Source organism: Microcaecilia unicolor, unplaced genomic scaffold, assembly GCF_901765095.1.
Source record: "Microcaecilia unicolor unplaced genomic scaffold, aMicUni1.1, whole genome shotgun sequence".
Classification (NCBI taxonomy): Eukaryota; Metazoa; Chordata; class Amphibia; order Gymnophiona; family Siphonopidae; genus Microcaecilia; species Microcaecilia unicolor.
Window position 1 is genome coordinate 301,719 of NW_021963005.1, and position 16,667 is coordinate 318,385.

At 43.7% G+C, this 16,667-nt stretch overlaps 1 protein-coding gene across 1 annotated transcript in view; it reads left to right on the forward strand.

Moving 5' to 3' along the window:
• LOC115458713 (inactive serine/threonine-protein kinase TEX14-like) overlaps positions 1-16,667 on the forward strand; it is a gene marked incomplete at its 3' end in the record, with an annotated part of 207,866 nt that overhangs the window by 97,879 nt on the left and 93,320 nt on the right. Inside the window, 4 exon segments of the mRNA XM_030188539.1 lie at positions 1,183-1,333; positions 14,640-15,033; positions 15,035-15,530; positions 15,533-15,590. Coding sequence (XP_030044399.1) covers positions 1,183-1,333; positions 14,640-15,033; positions 15,035-15,530; positions 15,533-15,590 — 1,099 coding nt within the window.

Sequence of the window (16,667 nt, forward strand, 5' to 3'; positions counted from 1 at the left end):
CTTTCAGTTATATAATTGTTATTTCAAATATGTTTTCAAAATCCACCTGCCCACCCTTACCTGCCTGCTCCCTTCCGTTCGTATACCCAGCCATGTTCCCTGCGCTGCAAAACTTTTCTTTACCCGAAGTCGCGGCGGACCGGCAGTGAAAGCAGGCAGGCAGGCTCGCCTTCTTGTTGCTCACTTGGCTTCCCTTCCCTCTCAGCGCGTCCCACCCTCGCGGAAAGGAAATTACATCAGAGGAGGGTGGGACGCGCTGAGAGGGAAGCGAAGCGAGCGACGAGGAGGTGAGCCTTCCTGCCTGCCTGCTGCCTTCACTGCTGGTTTGCCGCGACTTCGGGTAAACAAAAGTTTTGCAATGCAGGGAGCACAGCTGGGTGCACAAATGGAAGGGAGTGGGCAGGTGAGCCGGACTGCAGAAAAAAGTTGCCGGTAAGTGGTACTGGCATGTCCTGGCGCAAAAATAGCACTGTGTAAAAGTATATCTAGGGCTTTTGATTTAGGTTTTAATTGATAAACACCAATAAAACACCTGCAATGGAAAAAAATTGAAATAGGTGTATATTGGGTAAACACAGGAAAACACTACTTCTACTAGTACTCCATCACCCCTCTTCTGGCTTTTCTTGTATTCTCCACTCAGTTTTTATGCCTTTTCTGAGCTGGTGACTCCCAAGTTACACAATTGAGAGTGATTGCTGGGCACCTTTTACAATGGAATAAAAAATATCTGTTGCATGAAAACACTGATAAACACTGGTATTTTGCAGCCTCAAAGAGCAGCTAAGAATAGAAGCTAAGTATGCGTTACAAATACTGTTTAATGTAAAATAAATCAGCTACTTGTTATTTTTATTTGTACATTTATGGTCACATTTTATGTGGGCCAAACTTTTCTCTTAGGCTTAGTCAGGGCCAGTGCTAGATATGATGGGGCCCAAGGGCAGACACTAGGGAGGGGGCCCAAAAGCTTGCTTGCAGTTGTCCCTCTTTCAAGTTCAGGTAGGTTTAGGACCCCAGTGATATGGAGGCCTAGGGCAATTGCCCTGTTTGCCCACGCCTAACGCTGGTCCTGGGCGTAGTACGTTTTGGTTACTGTATTGGCCATGTGGTCAGAAAAATCTGAAGTCACCAATAAGTGTATGTTAAAAACATTTCCCTGAAACCTGACTTCTTTTGCAGGACATGACTGAACTCAGAAGAGGTAGTGTGCTGGAAAACGTTAATGTACAAACGCGTAGGATATATTCAGATATAAATATCTGCTCAAGGTCCAGATCTGAGCTTAAGAGGGAATTTCAGGAACTTGAAATAGAAGAGTCAGACAGCATTGGTATGCATGTGCATTTATTTATTTTACAGACATTAATATAGCATGTGATTAAATAAATATGTTTTATTGCCCTTCACAGAAATGTTATGGGTTCAATGAGTGGCAGGCTAATGCCAGTTTTTTATTTTCACCTCTTTGGGTTTCAGCAAGAACAGAAATGTAAGTTTTCATTATTAGGGGGTCCTTTTACTAAGGTGCACTAGCAGATTTAGCACGCACTAAATGCTGCACAGCCCATGAAATTACCTATGGGCTGCATAGCACTTAATGTACACTGTCATTAGTGTGTGCTAAATCCATTGGCGCATCTTAGTAAGAGGACTCCTTTCTGTTTTAAAAGTTTAATTTACATATTTTAAAATATATGGGCCCTTTTACTAAAATGTGGTAAAGTGCCCAGAAGACTGCATAGGAACTGTAAAGCCCCTGTACTGCTGGAGCACAGCTCGAGCGTATACTCACTTTTGAGGTTTAAACCTCTTCACACCACCTCTGCGATGGGTGAAGCTTACCTAATGAATCTTACACAATTCAGAAACTTCTCTTTATTGTTCTTTACTTCACACAGCAGTCTGTAATCATACAGAAAAAGCAGAACGCAAACATCTACTGAAACATAAGAAGAGAAAAGATAGAAGTGGGGCTAGCTAGCAAACACCTGATTCCTCAGTTATCCACTAGCCTCTCCCCACTGGGGCTAAGGCGTTCTCTTATTTATAGTTTTTTTTTTTTTTTTTTTTTTTGGGAGTTCAAGTTGTTTTATTATTAAGAACACAATTTGAAAATGTCAGTATAAAACTAGAATTGATGCATACGTACAATGTAGCCTAATATTTTTTTTTAATTTGTATATATTTATTGATTTTGTATAATAACAAACATATTGCTTATCAAACAGTCATTCACTGATACAATCCAAAATATTCCCCTCCCCCTCCCTCTCCCCACCACTCCCTCCCCAGCAGGTTATACATTTAAGTTTTATGTCATGTGGGTTAAACTCCGATATTGAGTCCATAACTCTTAAGATTCATTATAACGTCCCAATCTCTTGTCCGTAAATTTCTCCATTTTCACCAATCAAAGATAGCTTCAAGAGCCAGTCCTCTTCTGAGGGTGCCTCTAATTGTTTCCAATGCCTTGCTATGACAGTTTTTGCTGCTGCTAAACACATTCTTTTAAACCGGCTCTGCCATTTAGCTCCTCGTCTATTACCCAATCCAAGCAAACACCATTGAGGTTCACACGGGAATGGCTTCCCCGTGTGGGCTGCTATCTTGTAGCAACATTTCCCCAGAAGACCTGTATTTTGGCACAGGACCACCAAATATGTAGATAGGTCCCCTCCTCATCTCCACATCTCCAACACCATTGTGATGTCCCTGGAAACATAACATGCAATCTGTGTGGGGTATAATACCATCGTGACAAGATTTTGAAAGCATTTTCCTTTATCAGCACACAGGTTGAGGCTTTAGTAACCTCAACCAGAATTGCCTTCCACTCCGTGTGCTGTAAATTCCTTCTGCAAATCCCGTTCCCACTGAAGCATATAAGGACATTTCTCAAAGGTCCTACCCCTTAAAATTTATACAATATAGAGATAGTACCTTTCATTTTCCCCAGGAGCTCCACATGTTCTCTAGGCCCTCATACTCCTCCGGGTCCGCCTTCAACCACCCTTGTGTTTGTATATAATGTTTGACTGTATGTAGAAGAATTGTTCAGTATCTAAAATCCCATTTGCTCTTTAAGCTCTGCAAAGGGAACCATTTGTCCATCCATCCAGTAGATCTCTAAACAAATTATCCCTTCTCTGCCCATCTCCTTGCCACCGGATGGACCCATCCCTATCTGAAACCCTGGTTCCCCCCCAATATGTGCGTAAGATGAGGTGAGCCTGGACTGCCACAGTTTACTTCTAACCACTGCCCACAATATTAAGAGGTGTTGCACGAATGGGTTGGAAGTCAATGTTGTGTACATCCTACGTGGAAAGGATGCCCAAAGTATTGATTTTAAACAATGATTCGGCACCATAGATTGATCAAGTTGGGCCACCACTGAAAGCCTGTCTTGGCTCCATGCGGAGATGAACTTTAATTGAGCAGCCCAGTAGTACCATTTGAGGTTTGGAAACCCCTCGTCCCCCCAAATCCACTGACTCCATAACAACTTTCTGTTTTGCCTAGGTGCTTTGCCCTCCCAAATAAATCTCAAAAGGGCTCTCTGCAATTTCTCCAACTCCCCCTTAGGCACCAGTACTGGTAATGTTCTGAAAGAAGAATAGCACTCGAGGTAAAATATTCATTCGGACAACTGCTATACTACGCCCCCACCATGACAACCATTGCCCCGTCCATGCTTCATGTCTGCTCGTACCTGTTGAAAAAGTGGTATATAGTTCAGGTTTGAATAATTGTGAAATCTCTATAGGTATCCTGACCCCCAGATATTTAATCTTATCTTGCCTCACACGAAACGGGTATGTTCGCATGAGCTCTTGCATCCAGGCCTGTGTGATGGAAACCCCCAACAACTCCGATTTGTCATAATTGATCTAAAGCCTGACATGCGTCCATACTCTGCTAAAGCTACCATCAGGTTCGGAAGGGTCAATGCAGGGCTTCCCACAAAAAATAACACGTCGTCCGCAAATAATGCTAATTTGTGTTCTATAGTCCCAATTACTATCCCTTTTACATCCGCAGATTCTCGAATCTTCTGCGCTAACGGCTCTATATAGAGCGCGAAAAGCAGCGGAGACAATGGGCAGCCCTGGCGAGTTCCACGTTCTATCTGAAATGTCGACGTGTACCCACCATTGATTTTTAATCGAGCTATTGGCCTTTCATATAACCTATGGAGCCATCCCAGTAGACCAGTCCCAACTCCCATATGTTCCATAACTTCCCATAGATAGGGCCACTCCACCCTATCAAATGCCTTTTCTGCATCTGTACTTAGTAAAGTGACCGGTATATCTGTCTCTTAGCCTCCCATATAACATGCAGTGTACGACGTACATTATCTGCTACCTGCCGGCCCTTAACAAACCCAGATTGGTCAGTATGTACTAATTTTGGTAGATTGCACCTAGCCGGTCTGCCAATACTTTTGATAATATTTTTATATCTAATTGATCAGCGAGATTGGTCTATAGGACCCACATATAGCCGGGTCCCTTCCTGGCTTTAAAGCAGAGATATTCCCGCCTCATGCATACTAATGGGCAATGACTGACCCTCAAAACAGGCATTACCCACTCTCATCAACAAAGGTCCCACTTCCCCCGCGAAAAGTTTGTAAAATTTGGCGGAGTAGCCATCCATTCCCGGGGCCTTTCCTCCCTTAAGATTCTTAATGACTCCTGTGATTTCATCAAGACGAAATGGAGCTTCCAGCTTACGGCTCTCCTCGCTAGTCAGTTTGGACAGCCCAAGTCCCTCAAAACTCTGCCGCACCTCAGCAGCTTCCAACCCTAATTCCTTTTGTAGAGCTCTTTATAAAAAGTTAGAATTGAGTTCTAATTTCGTCATCCCTGTAATATAGCTGATCCCCTGGGCCTTTAATTTTTGTAATGGTATGATTTCTCTGCCTAGCCTTAAGGCAATTGGCCAGCATTTTCCCTGACTTATTACTATATTCATAAAATTTATGTTGGAGAAGCTTCCTCATAAATTCCACCCGCACTATTTGTAGCTTTTCTAGTTCCATCCGGCACCTCCTGAGCTCTTGCAGGTCTTTTGCCAAACCCCCCGCCTGTGTTGTCTTTCCAGATGAACCAGTCTGGATCTCAAATTGAGTTCCGCTGCTTCTCTGGCGCGCTTTTACGAGCCCCCCACTTTATGAGATGCCCTCGTACCACCACCTTCATGCATCCCAGAGAGTCCCATCTGAAACCTCCCCCGTGTCATTGCTTATGCAGTAAGACTGGATCACTTTACGAATATCTGCACAAATTCTGTGATCCCCCAGTAATGACTCATTTAATCTCCAGAAGAGGAGCCGATCTTCCTCCCTCCACCCCTTCAGTTCAAGTTCTACTGGAGCATGGTCTGAAATACTAATGGGGCCAATCTCAGAATCTAACACACTATCCCAGATTGTGCGACTGCACCAAATCATATCTATTCTGGTATATGTAGTTTGTGAATGAGAAAAAAATGTATATGTCTTTTGGCCTGGGTGTCTGAGCCTCCAAACTTCAACTAAATCTAACTGTGAAGTCAATTGTTTTAGTTTTTTACTGTGGGTCACATTTATACTTCCTCCTCCTCTAGAATGGTCCATTGGTGACATATATGTATTAAAATCACCTCCTAAAATCATATGACCTTGTTGGAATTGGGAAAGTTCCTCTGTCATCTTATCGAAAAAGTCCCCCTGCCCCACATTCGGAGCATATACATTCACAATAGTCACAGGTTTGCCATATAAGTCCCTTTACCGCCAAACATCTGCCTAGGACATCTTTATAAATATCATCAATTATAAATGGTATACCTTTCCGAACATAGATTACAAGCCCTCCCACTTTTCCTCTTTTATCAAAATGAGCTATACAATCAGCAAAAGATTTGTGCTTGAGCAAATGAGCATCACCACTCCTAATATGTGTTTCCTGTAGCATTACTATATCCCAATGAAGCCGTTGCACCTCCCGAAATACAAGACTGCGCTTTGATGGGGAGTTCAACCCATTGACATTCCATGTGCCCACTTTTAACCCCCGACCCCCCCCCCCCCCCCCCCCCCCCCCCCCCCTGAAGTAGCTGGTAGAAAACCTGCCAGCTGATGGTTCTGAGGAAGTAACTCCTCGCCAGAGCAGACTATTATTAGGCTTCGTATGAAAAACCCCAATTGCAATAAACTGTTTCTATCTTATCCCTCTCTCTAATCGTGTCTTAATATTATTGCTAGCCAACATAAAACATATGTATTAAGCATTTCAGGAGCGACATGAAACTGTCACCTAAAATAAACATGTTCAACCAACTGGTTATATAATTAACACTGTATGGTATGCATCCAGTTCTCACGATCGTGTGCTCAAGTCCCACTCTTCTTTGGAGATCCTCGAGGACTGTTTCCTTTCTGGATCCCACTCTCTGCCATGTGGATGCCATGCGTGACTGATTCATTTGTAGAGGTTGATCCAGAAGCTTCTGGTGGCAAATCCTTACAGCCCAGATCTTCAATATAGTCCACGCCTCTCCTAGCCGTGACACCCTCCGGGATTGACCTCCAACTGTAAATTGTAATCCAAAGGGAAATGTCCATCTATATCTAATGCTGGAGTGTTGAAGATATTGAGTAAGATCTTTAAATGTTCTTCTCCGTTGTAGGGTGCCTAATGCCAGATCTTGAAATATCGTAATTTTCTGGTTTTCCCAGAGGACATCACCCTTAGCTCTTGCTTTTCTCCAAATCATGTCTTTGATTGTATAACTTGAAAAACAGACGATTATATCTCGAGGTTGAGAGGACCTCCTGGGTCCCAGGCTTCTATGTACTCTGTCAAACTGGATTGCAGATCTCCTTGTTCCTGCTGGGTCTCTGCAGTCTCTCCCAGAATAAGAGCACATATTTCTCTAATGATTTTAGCACAATCCATATTTTGATCAGTATCTGGTATGCCTTTAAATCTGAGGTTACTTCGCCGTGAGCGATTTTCCAAGTCCTCCAGGTCTAATTCCATTTTAGCCTTATCCTCTTTCAGGGATTGAATTTCTGACTTTAACTTGTGCACTTCGCTTTTCACAGTGCTCCAGTTCACCCTCTCTGCCTGCTCCATTTCTATGCCCGATTTCCCGCATGTCTTTCTGTAAATCAGTGATGCCTCCTTAAGCGCTCTGCGAACAGATGACATCTCGCTTTCAGGGCCTTAAACCATCGAGCGACTTCCTTCTTGGTGATCTCTGTATCGCTAATCATGTTGTTCTATGAGGCCCTCCGCCTCCGATTCGGAATCTGCAGCCGCCATTTTGGCGACGTGTCATGTGCGATATGCTGCCGGAGTTCGCTGCTCCGTCGCGCTTCTCCGCCGGTGAATTTCAAGATTTATCTAATTTTTCCGGTCGCCATAGGCTTGTGTTGGCCGCTGTGTTCCTTATCTGGAGGCACGAATTTTCGGGGTTTATTCGCCGTTTTCACCGTCACTCTCTAGCGGAGCTCCGGAATCATGCGTCCATCCCCGACGCTGACGTCACTTCCTCCCCTATTTATAGGTCTTTACCCATCTATCTAACTATCCTTCCTTCTCATCTGCCTCTGTTTTTTTTAACTCTAATTTCTCACCCATTTTTCATCCCTCCCATGTTCCAGAACAGTCTTTCCCACCTTTGTATTGTTTCTGTGTTCCGTCCAGCTACAGCTTTTTTTCTCTAAATTCCCAACATTCCGGAATTCGCTCCTGATACCTTCCCTTATCTGCTTAACATACAACGGAGGATGCTGTAGCAATAGTGAACCGATGTTAAGGCACATATCTTCATATAGGCTTCTTCTAAGGACAACTCCAGAAGAGCTTATAATGTCACCATTTTGTCATGCTCAAAGTGCACTGAACTCCCATACATTCTCATCAGCACTACTAACACAGTTCACATACTCTTGTCTAAGATTCTTGTCCTGAAACATGCCTTTAATATTTTAAACTATGACCAGTTCACAGACCTTGGAGGTAGAAGAACTGAAAACATCTTGGAACAGGAGGAAACGAAGATCAAAAATCTCAAGGGCCGGTGAATCAGTGGGCAATAAGAAGCGGAAGGTAGTAGTGGGCAGTGATTTCTTCTACAGGGTACTGAGGTGCCCCATCTGCCAACCAGACATGATGTCCAGGGAGGTGTGCTGTCTGCCTGGTACCAAGATTCAAGATGTAGCGGAAAGATTGCCTAGACTCATCAAGCTGTTGACCATTTTCCTTATTCTGCTAATCCATGTGGCCACAAATGGTAGGTATCCTACTGAACATATCAAACATGACTTCATGGCAGTGTTCTCATCGATTCTTCCTGTCGAAGGTAAGGCCTAATGAGGGAAGCTCACATCCTGGAACTAAATGTGTGGCTGTGTGGATGGTGCTGACACAAGCACTTTGGTTTCCTTGACCATGGGATGATTTTCCGTTCTAAAGCTTTCCCTATTCATTAATCTAGTCAGGACCTAGTCTTGGACGAGTGGGACTCCCCTAATGCAGAGCTCAAGGTTGAGAGAGCTAAGTAGACTTTCCTTTGTAGGTAGGTTATTGTTTAGAGAAGACCTTGATAAGTTGTTTAAAGATGTGGAAGTTAAATCACATTTTTCCCTCGAGAGGTCTTTCGCAACCTCATGCATTCCGTCATACTATGCCATCTGGATTACTGTAACGGAGTGTATGCTGGATATAAACAGCAACTAATTAGAAACTGCAGACGGCCCAAAATACAGCGGCCAGATTGGTTTGTGGAAAGTCCAAGTTTGAGAGTGCCACGCCCCTCCGAAAGAAACTACATTGGCTTCCTGTCAAAGAACGTATCACCTTTAAACTCTGCTCTCTAGTTCACAAAATCCTATATGGTGAAGTACCTGGCTATATGATAGATCTCATCGTCTTACCGCTTCGGAATACATTCAGGCTCTCCGTTCATATCTTACCTTTCATTATCCCAACTGCAACTGCATCAAGTACAAGTCCACGTATGCTACCAGTCCTCCTCTTTCATTAGCACTCAGCTTTGGAATTCTTTGCCGAGGACCATAAAAACCATCACAGATCATCTAACTTTCAGAAATCTCTGAAGACAATGTTATTTGGAAGGGGCTTATCCTACGGCCTCTTCATGTGTCTCCAGGCTGGAAGCGCATCGATCTAGAGACATTTGGACACATCCCCCTTCCCTCTTCCCTCACAGTTTCCCTTCTCCTTCCGGCCATTCCTACTCTTCCCCGGTATCTCGTGTAGGTTTTCTGCTGTATTAGCTTCATTTTACTGCATTGGTGTCTGCACTCTGTGGTGCATTGTAAGCCACATTGAGCCTGACACTGTTGGGAAACTGGGGGGTACAAATGAGATAATAAATAAAAACATATGCCTAAACCCTTCTCCAAGTTCTTTCTCCAATAGGGCTAATTACAGATATGCCAAACGTTATAGGCCTGGGAGCTCTGGTTACTTCTCGCAACCTCAATTCCAGACGAGACAACCTTCCTTTTGGGGGGGACAAAAGAGCAGTTTAACAAGGTTCCTGAATCCTGACATACAAATGCCTCTCAGGCTAGCCAATTATTGGGGTCTAGGTTCATTTCTTGAAGGTGGTGATAGGAGGCTGTCTCTCCATTTTCCTCCAAGAATGGACCCAGATAACATTGGGTATTGAATATAATCAGAGAAGGGTACAAATTAGAATTTTCTCACCCTGTTGCAGATTTTTTCTTAGAATCTCCTTGCAAGAATCCCTCTAAGCAGCAGGCAGTGGAGTTGTCCTAGCTGGCTCTCGGAGGTCTAGGAGCAGGGCCGTGCCAACACGGTAAGTGGGGTAAGCACGGCAGGGGGCCGCCGCCGCACCATGCTTACCTCGCCCTCCCGCTCCCATTGCCCAACTGCCCGCCCTCTTCTACCCGCAAGATCCCTTTCCTTTTTTTTCCTTTTAAATTTACCTCCGTCCGACAGCGCAGCGTCAGTGAAGAAGGCGGCGCTCCTGACGTGTCTAGCCTTCCCTTCGCTCAGTGTTCCGCCTTCTTCTGACGTCAAGGAAATGACGTCAGAAGAAGGCGGGACACTGAGTGAAGGGAAGGCTAGACACGTCGGGAGCGCCGCCTCCTTCACTGACGCTGCGCCTGCGCTGCCGGATGGAGGTAAATTTAAAGAAAAAAAAGGAAAGGGATGTTGTGGGGGGGAAGAGGGCGGGCAGTTGGGACATGGGAGCGGGAGGGCAGGGGAGAGAGGAGCATGGATGCGAGGGCAGGGTTCATGGAAGGGAGAGAGGGGAATTGCTGGATAGGGATGAATGGAGGGGCAGGGGACAGAGGAGCATGGGAGGCAGGGCTCAGGGAGAGGGGAATTGCTGGATAGGGATGAATGGAGGGGACAGAGGAGCATGGATGGGAGGGCAGGGCTCAGGGAGAGAGGGGAATTGCTGGATAGGGGAATGGAGGGGGCAGGGGACAGATGAGCATGGATGGATATGGATTGCAGGGCAGGGCTCAGGAGAGAGGGGGAATTGCTGGATATGGATGAATGGAGGGGACAGAGGAGCATGGATGGGAGGGCAGGGCTCAGGGATGAGAGGAGAAATTGCTGGACATAGAGGGGAGGGCAGAGAGATGAAAGAGATGAAATGAGGATAAGGAAAGAGGAGAAAAACTGCACATGGATGAAGAAAATAGGCAGAAGCTGAGGACCAGAAATGAAGAAGAAAGGAGGAAAGGAAAGAAATAAATGGAAAGGAAGCCCTGGAAATGGCGTTAAGAGGACAGATAGCAGCAGAATCAGATACTGGGCTAGCATGATCAGAGGAAAGAAAGTCACCAGACAACAATGGTGGAAAAAAAATCATTTTATTTTCATTTTAGTGTTTGGAATATGTCCACTTTGAGAATTTACATCTGCTATTTATTTGTGCAATGTTATAGCAGTTTTCTAAGAATATTGCTGACAATTCCTGTCAGTGTGGCAAGTGCTGAGCGATCATTTTCATGGGGGGGGGGGGGGCCGCTGCCGCCGCCGCCGCCAACTGAGTCTGCAGGGGGACACCAGAGACCTAGGCATGGCCTGTCTAGGAGCTGTCATTCTTGTTTCCAGAGCAGAAAGGGGTCTAGGTAGTCTATTCCATTGTTTCTGTTCCACTGTTCTATTCCCCTTGCGATACGTAGACTTTGTTTTTACTTTACTCCTCACAATGTAACCATAATCGAGTTGTAACAAATTGTATTACCATCAATACAATGTATTGTAAGCCACACTGAGCCCGCAATAGGTGGGGAAAATGTGGGATACAATGCAATAAATAATAAATAAAATAAATAATAATAGTTCTCAAAAAGGAAGGTCCTTTGGCCTATCTAGACCTCAAGGAAGTAAATCGTCTTTGAGTCTCTCTTTTCAAGATGGAGAATTTGCATTTGGAGTTCTCGCTACTCTAAATCTCAGAGACTTTCTTCCACATTCCCATTTGGCCCTCCACACCAGACGTTTCCCAAGTTTGCGATTCTAGGCCGTCAATTTTAGTTTCAACTGATGGCTCTTGGACTAGCCACACCTCCCAGGTTCTTTTTCAACGCATTTTTTCATTGAGAAGGGATCAGAGTGCACCCTTATCTGGATGATTGGTTATTTAGAGCTCTTCCCTTCAGGAGAGTTTACGGGTATCCAGTTTACTGCAAACTTCCTCAGTCACTGGGATGGTTAACCAATATTAACAAGAGCAAATTGGTACCCTCTACAATCCCTAGAGTGTCTTGGGGTTTTATTTGATAACCCAGAAGGGAAGGGTCTCCCTCCAAATTAACAAGATGCAAAAGCTAAGACTCAAATCAAACTCATTTTAAGCAGCAGAATCCTCAAATGCAAGTTGTGGAGAAAGTGTATTTTATGCCTGTAAAATGTATTGGGTATTTTCCTGTCCTTAAATATGTCCAGAGTGTATTTCACCTGTTTGGCCAGCAGATGGTGCATGTTTATGCTTAAATCTGTTATAGAGGACTGACTTCTCTTTCTTTTATTGGCACACAGATATATGAAGTGCCTTGCAGTGATATAACCAGTTTTATTTGAAACTTGACTGTTCTGGGCTCTGATTGGTCTGGAGTTTGAAATTACCCAGCAGTTTTTGCTGGCTGTTGTTTCAGTCTTAGCCCAGGAAAAAGAGAGCGAGACAGATCTCTTTGCTGAGGCTCGGTGAATTATATATTCTGATCTTCCTAGGTACTGTTTAGCCAGTATGCAAATGTTAGTTAGTGTTATTATTGATCCATTTTTCAGTTACTTGTTACTGTTGCTATTTGTACATTTTGTTTCCACTGTTCAATATTTTTAAGAGAATAAACAATCATTTTGTTTTTCCCTGTTTGTCTGACTGATAAAGAATCCTGGTGGTTTGTGTGTTGGATCTGTGAGTGCTTTCAGGGAACTGTGGACCCACTGGGAATGTGGCTCCAGTAATCTAGAAATCACTAGGGATAATTGGAGAGCTGGAGACTCACCCAGAGGCAGTTGTGACCCTGTCAGTGGGAGGAGGTGTGGTAGTGTAGAGCACAAGCAGCAGGTGCAGGTGGACCTGATCTGTGCTTAGGATATACCCTTTAAGTGGCCGCAGGGTAACTCCCAGGGGGCGTCTAGGTGTTTCATGAACTAATCATCTGTGGCTGGAAGTCTTTTTTAGCTTCCCAATTGACTTAGGAGACCTTGGTATGCAGACCGGATTTAGCTTCAGGTAGATCAATGGCTCAATCTCCCCTCTCTCCTCTCTCATGTCAGGGTCCAATTCTTATGGAAGATCTGCCCCCCCCATTTAGTTTTGCTGCTTGGCTCTTGAAATGTCACGACTAAGATGTAGATATTATCCTGAATAAGTCATCACTACTGTACCTTCAGGCTAGGAAGTGGTCTACTTCACGGACATATGCAAGAGTGTGAGAATTTTTGAGGAATGAACGAGGGGAGAGATCGCTTCCTTTCACTGGTCAGTAGCTAACATTTTAATCTTTCTGAAGGAGGAGCTTAAGAAGGGTTAGCCCTTGGTTCCTTAAAGTCCCAATTGCAGCCTTTGTTTGCTTCAGAGGGTGATTGGAAAACTCTTTTAGCATGCCATCCTGATGTGGTTCATTTCCTGAAAGGAGTCAGTTGGTTACATCTGCCTCTTCATTCAGTTGTCCTGACTGAAATTCAAATCTGGTCCTAAAATCTTTCCACAAGAGCCATTTGAGACCTAAAAGAGAGACTTTAAAGATCTCACTTTAAAGACAGTATTTTTAGTAGCCATTTTTTTGGCTAGATGAGCGTCAGAACTTCATGCTTTTTTTCTTTAGAGATGTGTTCCTTAAAATTACAAAGCTGGAGTGTCTATTCATCTGGTTCCATCTTTTCTCCCTAAGGTAATTTTTTTAGTTGAATCACTCTGTTATCCTTTCATCCATGGTTATGATTTTCCCTTGTTATGATTGCTAGATATGAGAAGAGTTCTCCTCGGGTACTTTGAGGTAATTAATAAATTTATCATATATCTGAAAAATGTTTCTTTGGTAGGGCGAAGAAAGGTGAGGCAACCTCCAAAGACACTATCGCTTGTTGGCTAAAAGAGATGATTTCTTCTGTTTACCTTCTTGCAGGAAAGCACCATCTTCAGTACTTGAAGCTCACGCCATGAAGGGAGTGGCGATTTCTTGGGTGGAACATAATGCAGTCTCTCCATAGGATCTTTGTAAAGCGGCAACAGGGCTTCCCTTCATAATTTTGCTAAGCATTACTGGTTGGATGTTGCAGCTAGGGAGGAAGCTGCTTTTATAGGTCTATGGATTTTGATATTCCACTTTTATGTGGTACAAACAAAGCGGTGTACATATATGTATGCAGGTACTTTCACTATCCCTACTGGGCATGCACATCTAAAGGGTTTTTGTTTGTACCTGGGACAATAGAGGGTTAAGCGACTTGCACAGGGTCACATGAGCTGCAGTAGGAATCAAACCCAGTTCCCCAGGTTCTTAACCCACTGCAGTAACCATTAGGCTGCTTCTCCATTGCTTCAGTAATTAGGGCAGGAGTGTCTAGTTCCTATCTATCTTGAGTACTGCTTTGTTGTATCCTACAAGTTCTGGACTGTTCTTGGAGACACTAAGGAAGGAGAAATTAGATCTCACTTGTTAATTTTCATTCCTTTAGTCCCCCACTAGACCAGTTTAGCTACCCCACATGCCTTTGCTGTTCTTTGTCTATGTTTGATTGCCTTTGTTTATAGTAGTCTTCTCTGTTCAGAGTTGTAAGTCTTTTTGTTATGCAAATGTTTACAGTTTCCTTTTTCATAAAGGCAGAACAAGTAAATTGAAGTTAATGTTCTATGTTATCTAGCTACTGAATTGTTGAGCTGTCCCAGGTTCCTAATAAGGCATAGCATAGTTGTGCACTCTCTGTCTCCACCTGGTGGTCTATGGACTAAACACCTACAGGTTCTGAAACTGGCCTGGTGGGACTAAATGAAAGCAGGTAAGATCTAATTTCTCTTATTAGATAGTGAATTGCAAATAGCTTTGTTTTATTGTAGTCTGCAAATGTGTATGAATGATCACATCCCTAAATGAAAATAATAATTTCTTCTTTATCCAGGCATTCAGTATTATGCAGCAGGACATAAAACTTTACATGCTGAAAAGGAAGTGGAAATAGACCTGAAGCCTTTGAATAGTGTTCAACTGGTGAGATGTAGTCAGAGTAAAAATGTTTTTGTTTCTGAATTCCAAACCAAACCCATAAATAACGAAGAAACCAAGAGTCGTCCTTCATACTACCAGTCAAAACATACCTGTTCAGATGACGTGGATATACAAGACGATGTATTGGAAGAATTAACAGAATTGGACCAAGTGCTAGAAGTTGAAATGCATAAACAAAACCAAGATGAGAATGCAGTTCAGAAGGAAGAATTTTATTTGACAGATACATTTTTTAACATGCAACACAGCAATGATTCAGAGAACAGTTTTTTAGAAAGAAATATAGAATAGTACAGGGGATGAGGGCAGCCCAAATGAGACAATGGTGCCAGATGAAGGGGAAGAAAAAGAGGAAAGAGGGAACCCTGGATCCAGAGAAGAACAGTTTATTAGTTTATGTGTTCTTAATCTAAAAGTATGCCAGACTTTAATGCAAGAGGCTACTGCTTCCCTGGATAGAGCAGAACAGAGATTAAGTCATTCCATGAAAAGCCATTTAGAAGGATTTAAAGAAATTATAGTGGAATCAGCTTCTGACAGGTTTTCTACCAAAGTGTCCCAAGATGTTGTTGATCACTTATCAAGACCTTTTGGGAGTTGGCCTGATCCAGAAAGAAGTACTGCATTGTCATATGCTGAGGGACCTCCATATACATGTTATTTGCTACCAGGGCATCGATTATATGGTGTACAAAGGACTGTAGGTACAGCAGAGGTTGTGAGAGACATGAGAAAGCTTCAGAGTGAGTATGTTATTAACTTTGAGAAAGGGAGTGAAAGAAAGAAGAATTCTGGAATTGTCATCCAACTCAAGAAAATAAATTTGGGGATCAACTTGAACAAATTTCAATACCAGAAGAAAGATCTGGGGATCAACTTGAACAAAGTTTATCAGGTAACATTTGGAAAAGAGCAATATTACAAAAGACAACAGATTAATAATTGCATTTATTCTGACACTTAAGTATGTATTTCAGCAAATTGGTGGACTCTGTGCTGTTTGTAGAGCACAGGTGTTTATAAAATTCATCCTCAATTGGTATGACAGTCTCAACAGAGGGCTCAGGAGTTGATTAACATAGGACTGCATTTTAAGAATTGGTCTGAATTAGCCTTCTTTTCCTCCGAGGACAAGCAGGCTCTGTTATTCTCACAAGTGGGTAGATGTCATCCTGCGTCGCCCGGCTCAGCAAATTTGCCAAAGAAAAATCTAGAGCTTTTAGGAGCGCAAGCCATGCTGCAGTGTGAATGCGTGAGTAGTGCCTTCCTGCCCTGTTGTGCGTAGTTTCGTTTTTCCACCTGAGAAGCAGCTGCTTTTCTGCTAGCTCCTCATACGCCTGGTTAGAACCAATTTCTTTGAGTGCCTTTTGGCGGTTTTCTACCCAGTTATTTTGTTTTGTTTTTTCTCTTAAAAAATAAAGGACCTTTATTTTCTTAGTGTTTTGCCCCTTGGCTCCTTGGCATCGAGGTGGGCCCGGTCTTGGACATCCCTTAGGGAGGTGCATCTGACATAGAGGAGGAGCGCTCGGAATCCGAAGAGGATCCCAGGTTCTTTTCCTCTGATGAGTCCTGTAGGATTCCTTCTAAACCCTCCCTGAGAGCCTCACATCTTTGTATGGGAAATGGATGAGGTCATTCCATTCCTGTAGAAGTGGAGGATGAGCCCAGGGCAAAGATGCTCGTCCTGAGCTATACCTCTCCTCCTAGGAGGCTGTGACAGCTCCTCTCCAAGAGGTACTCAAGCCAGTCCTCGTTAGGAACTGGGCATCCCCTCTGTCCCTGTGATCCCCAAGAAATTGACACCCAGCATCAGATCCACGGTTAGCCTGGCTTTGTGAGGTCTGTTACCTCATGACCCCATGGTGGTGGACTCCGCTCTCAAGAGAGCCAGGAGTACTAGGGACTATGCCTCGGTTCCCCA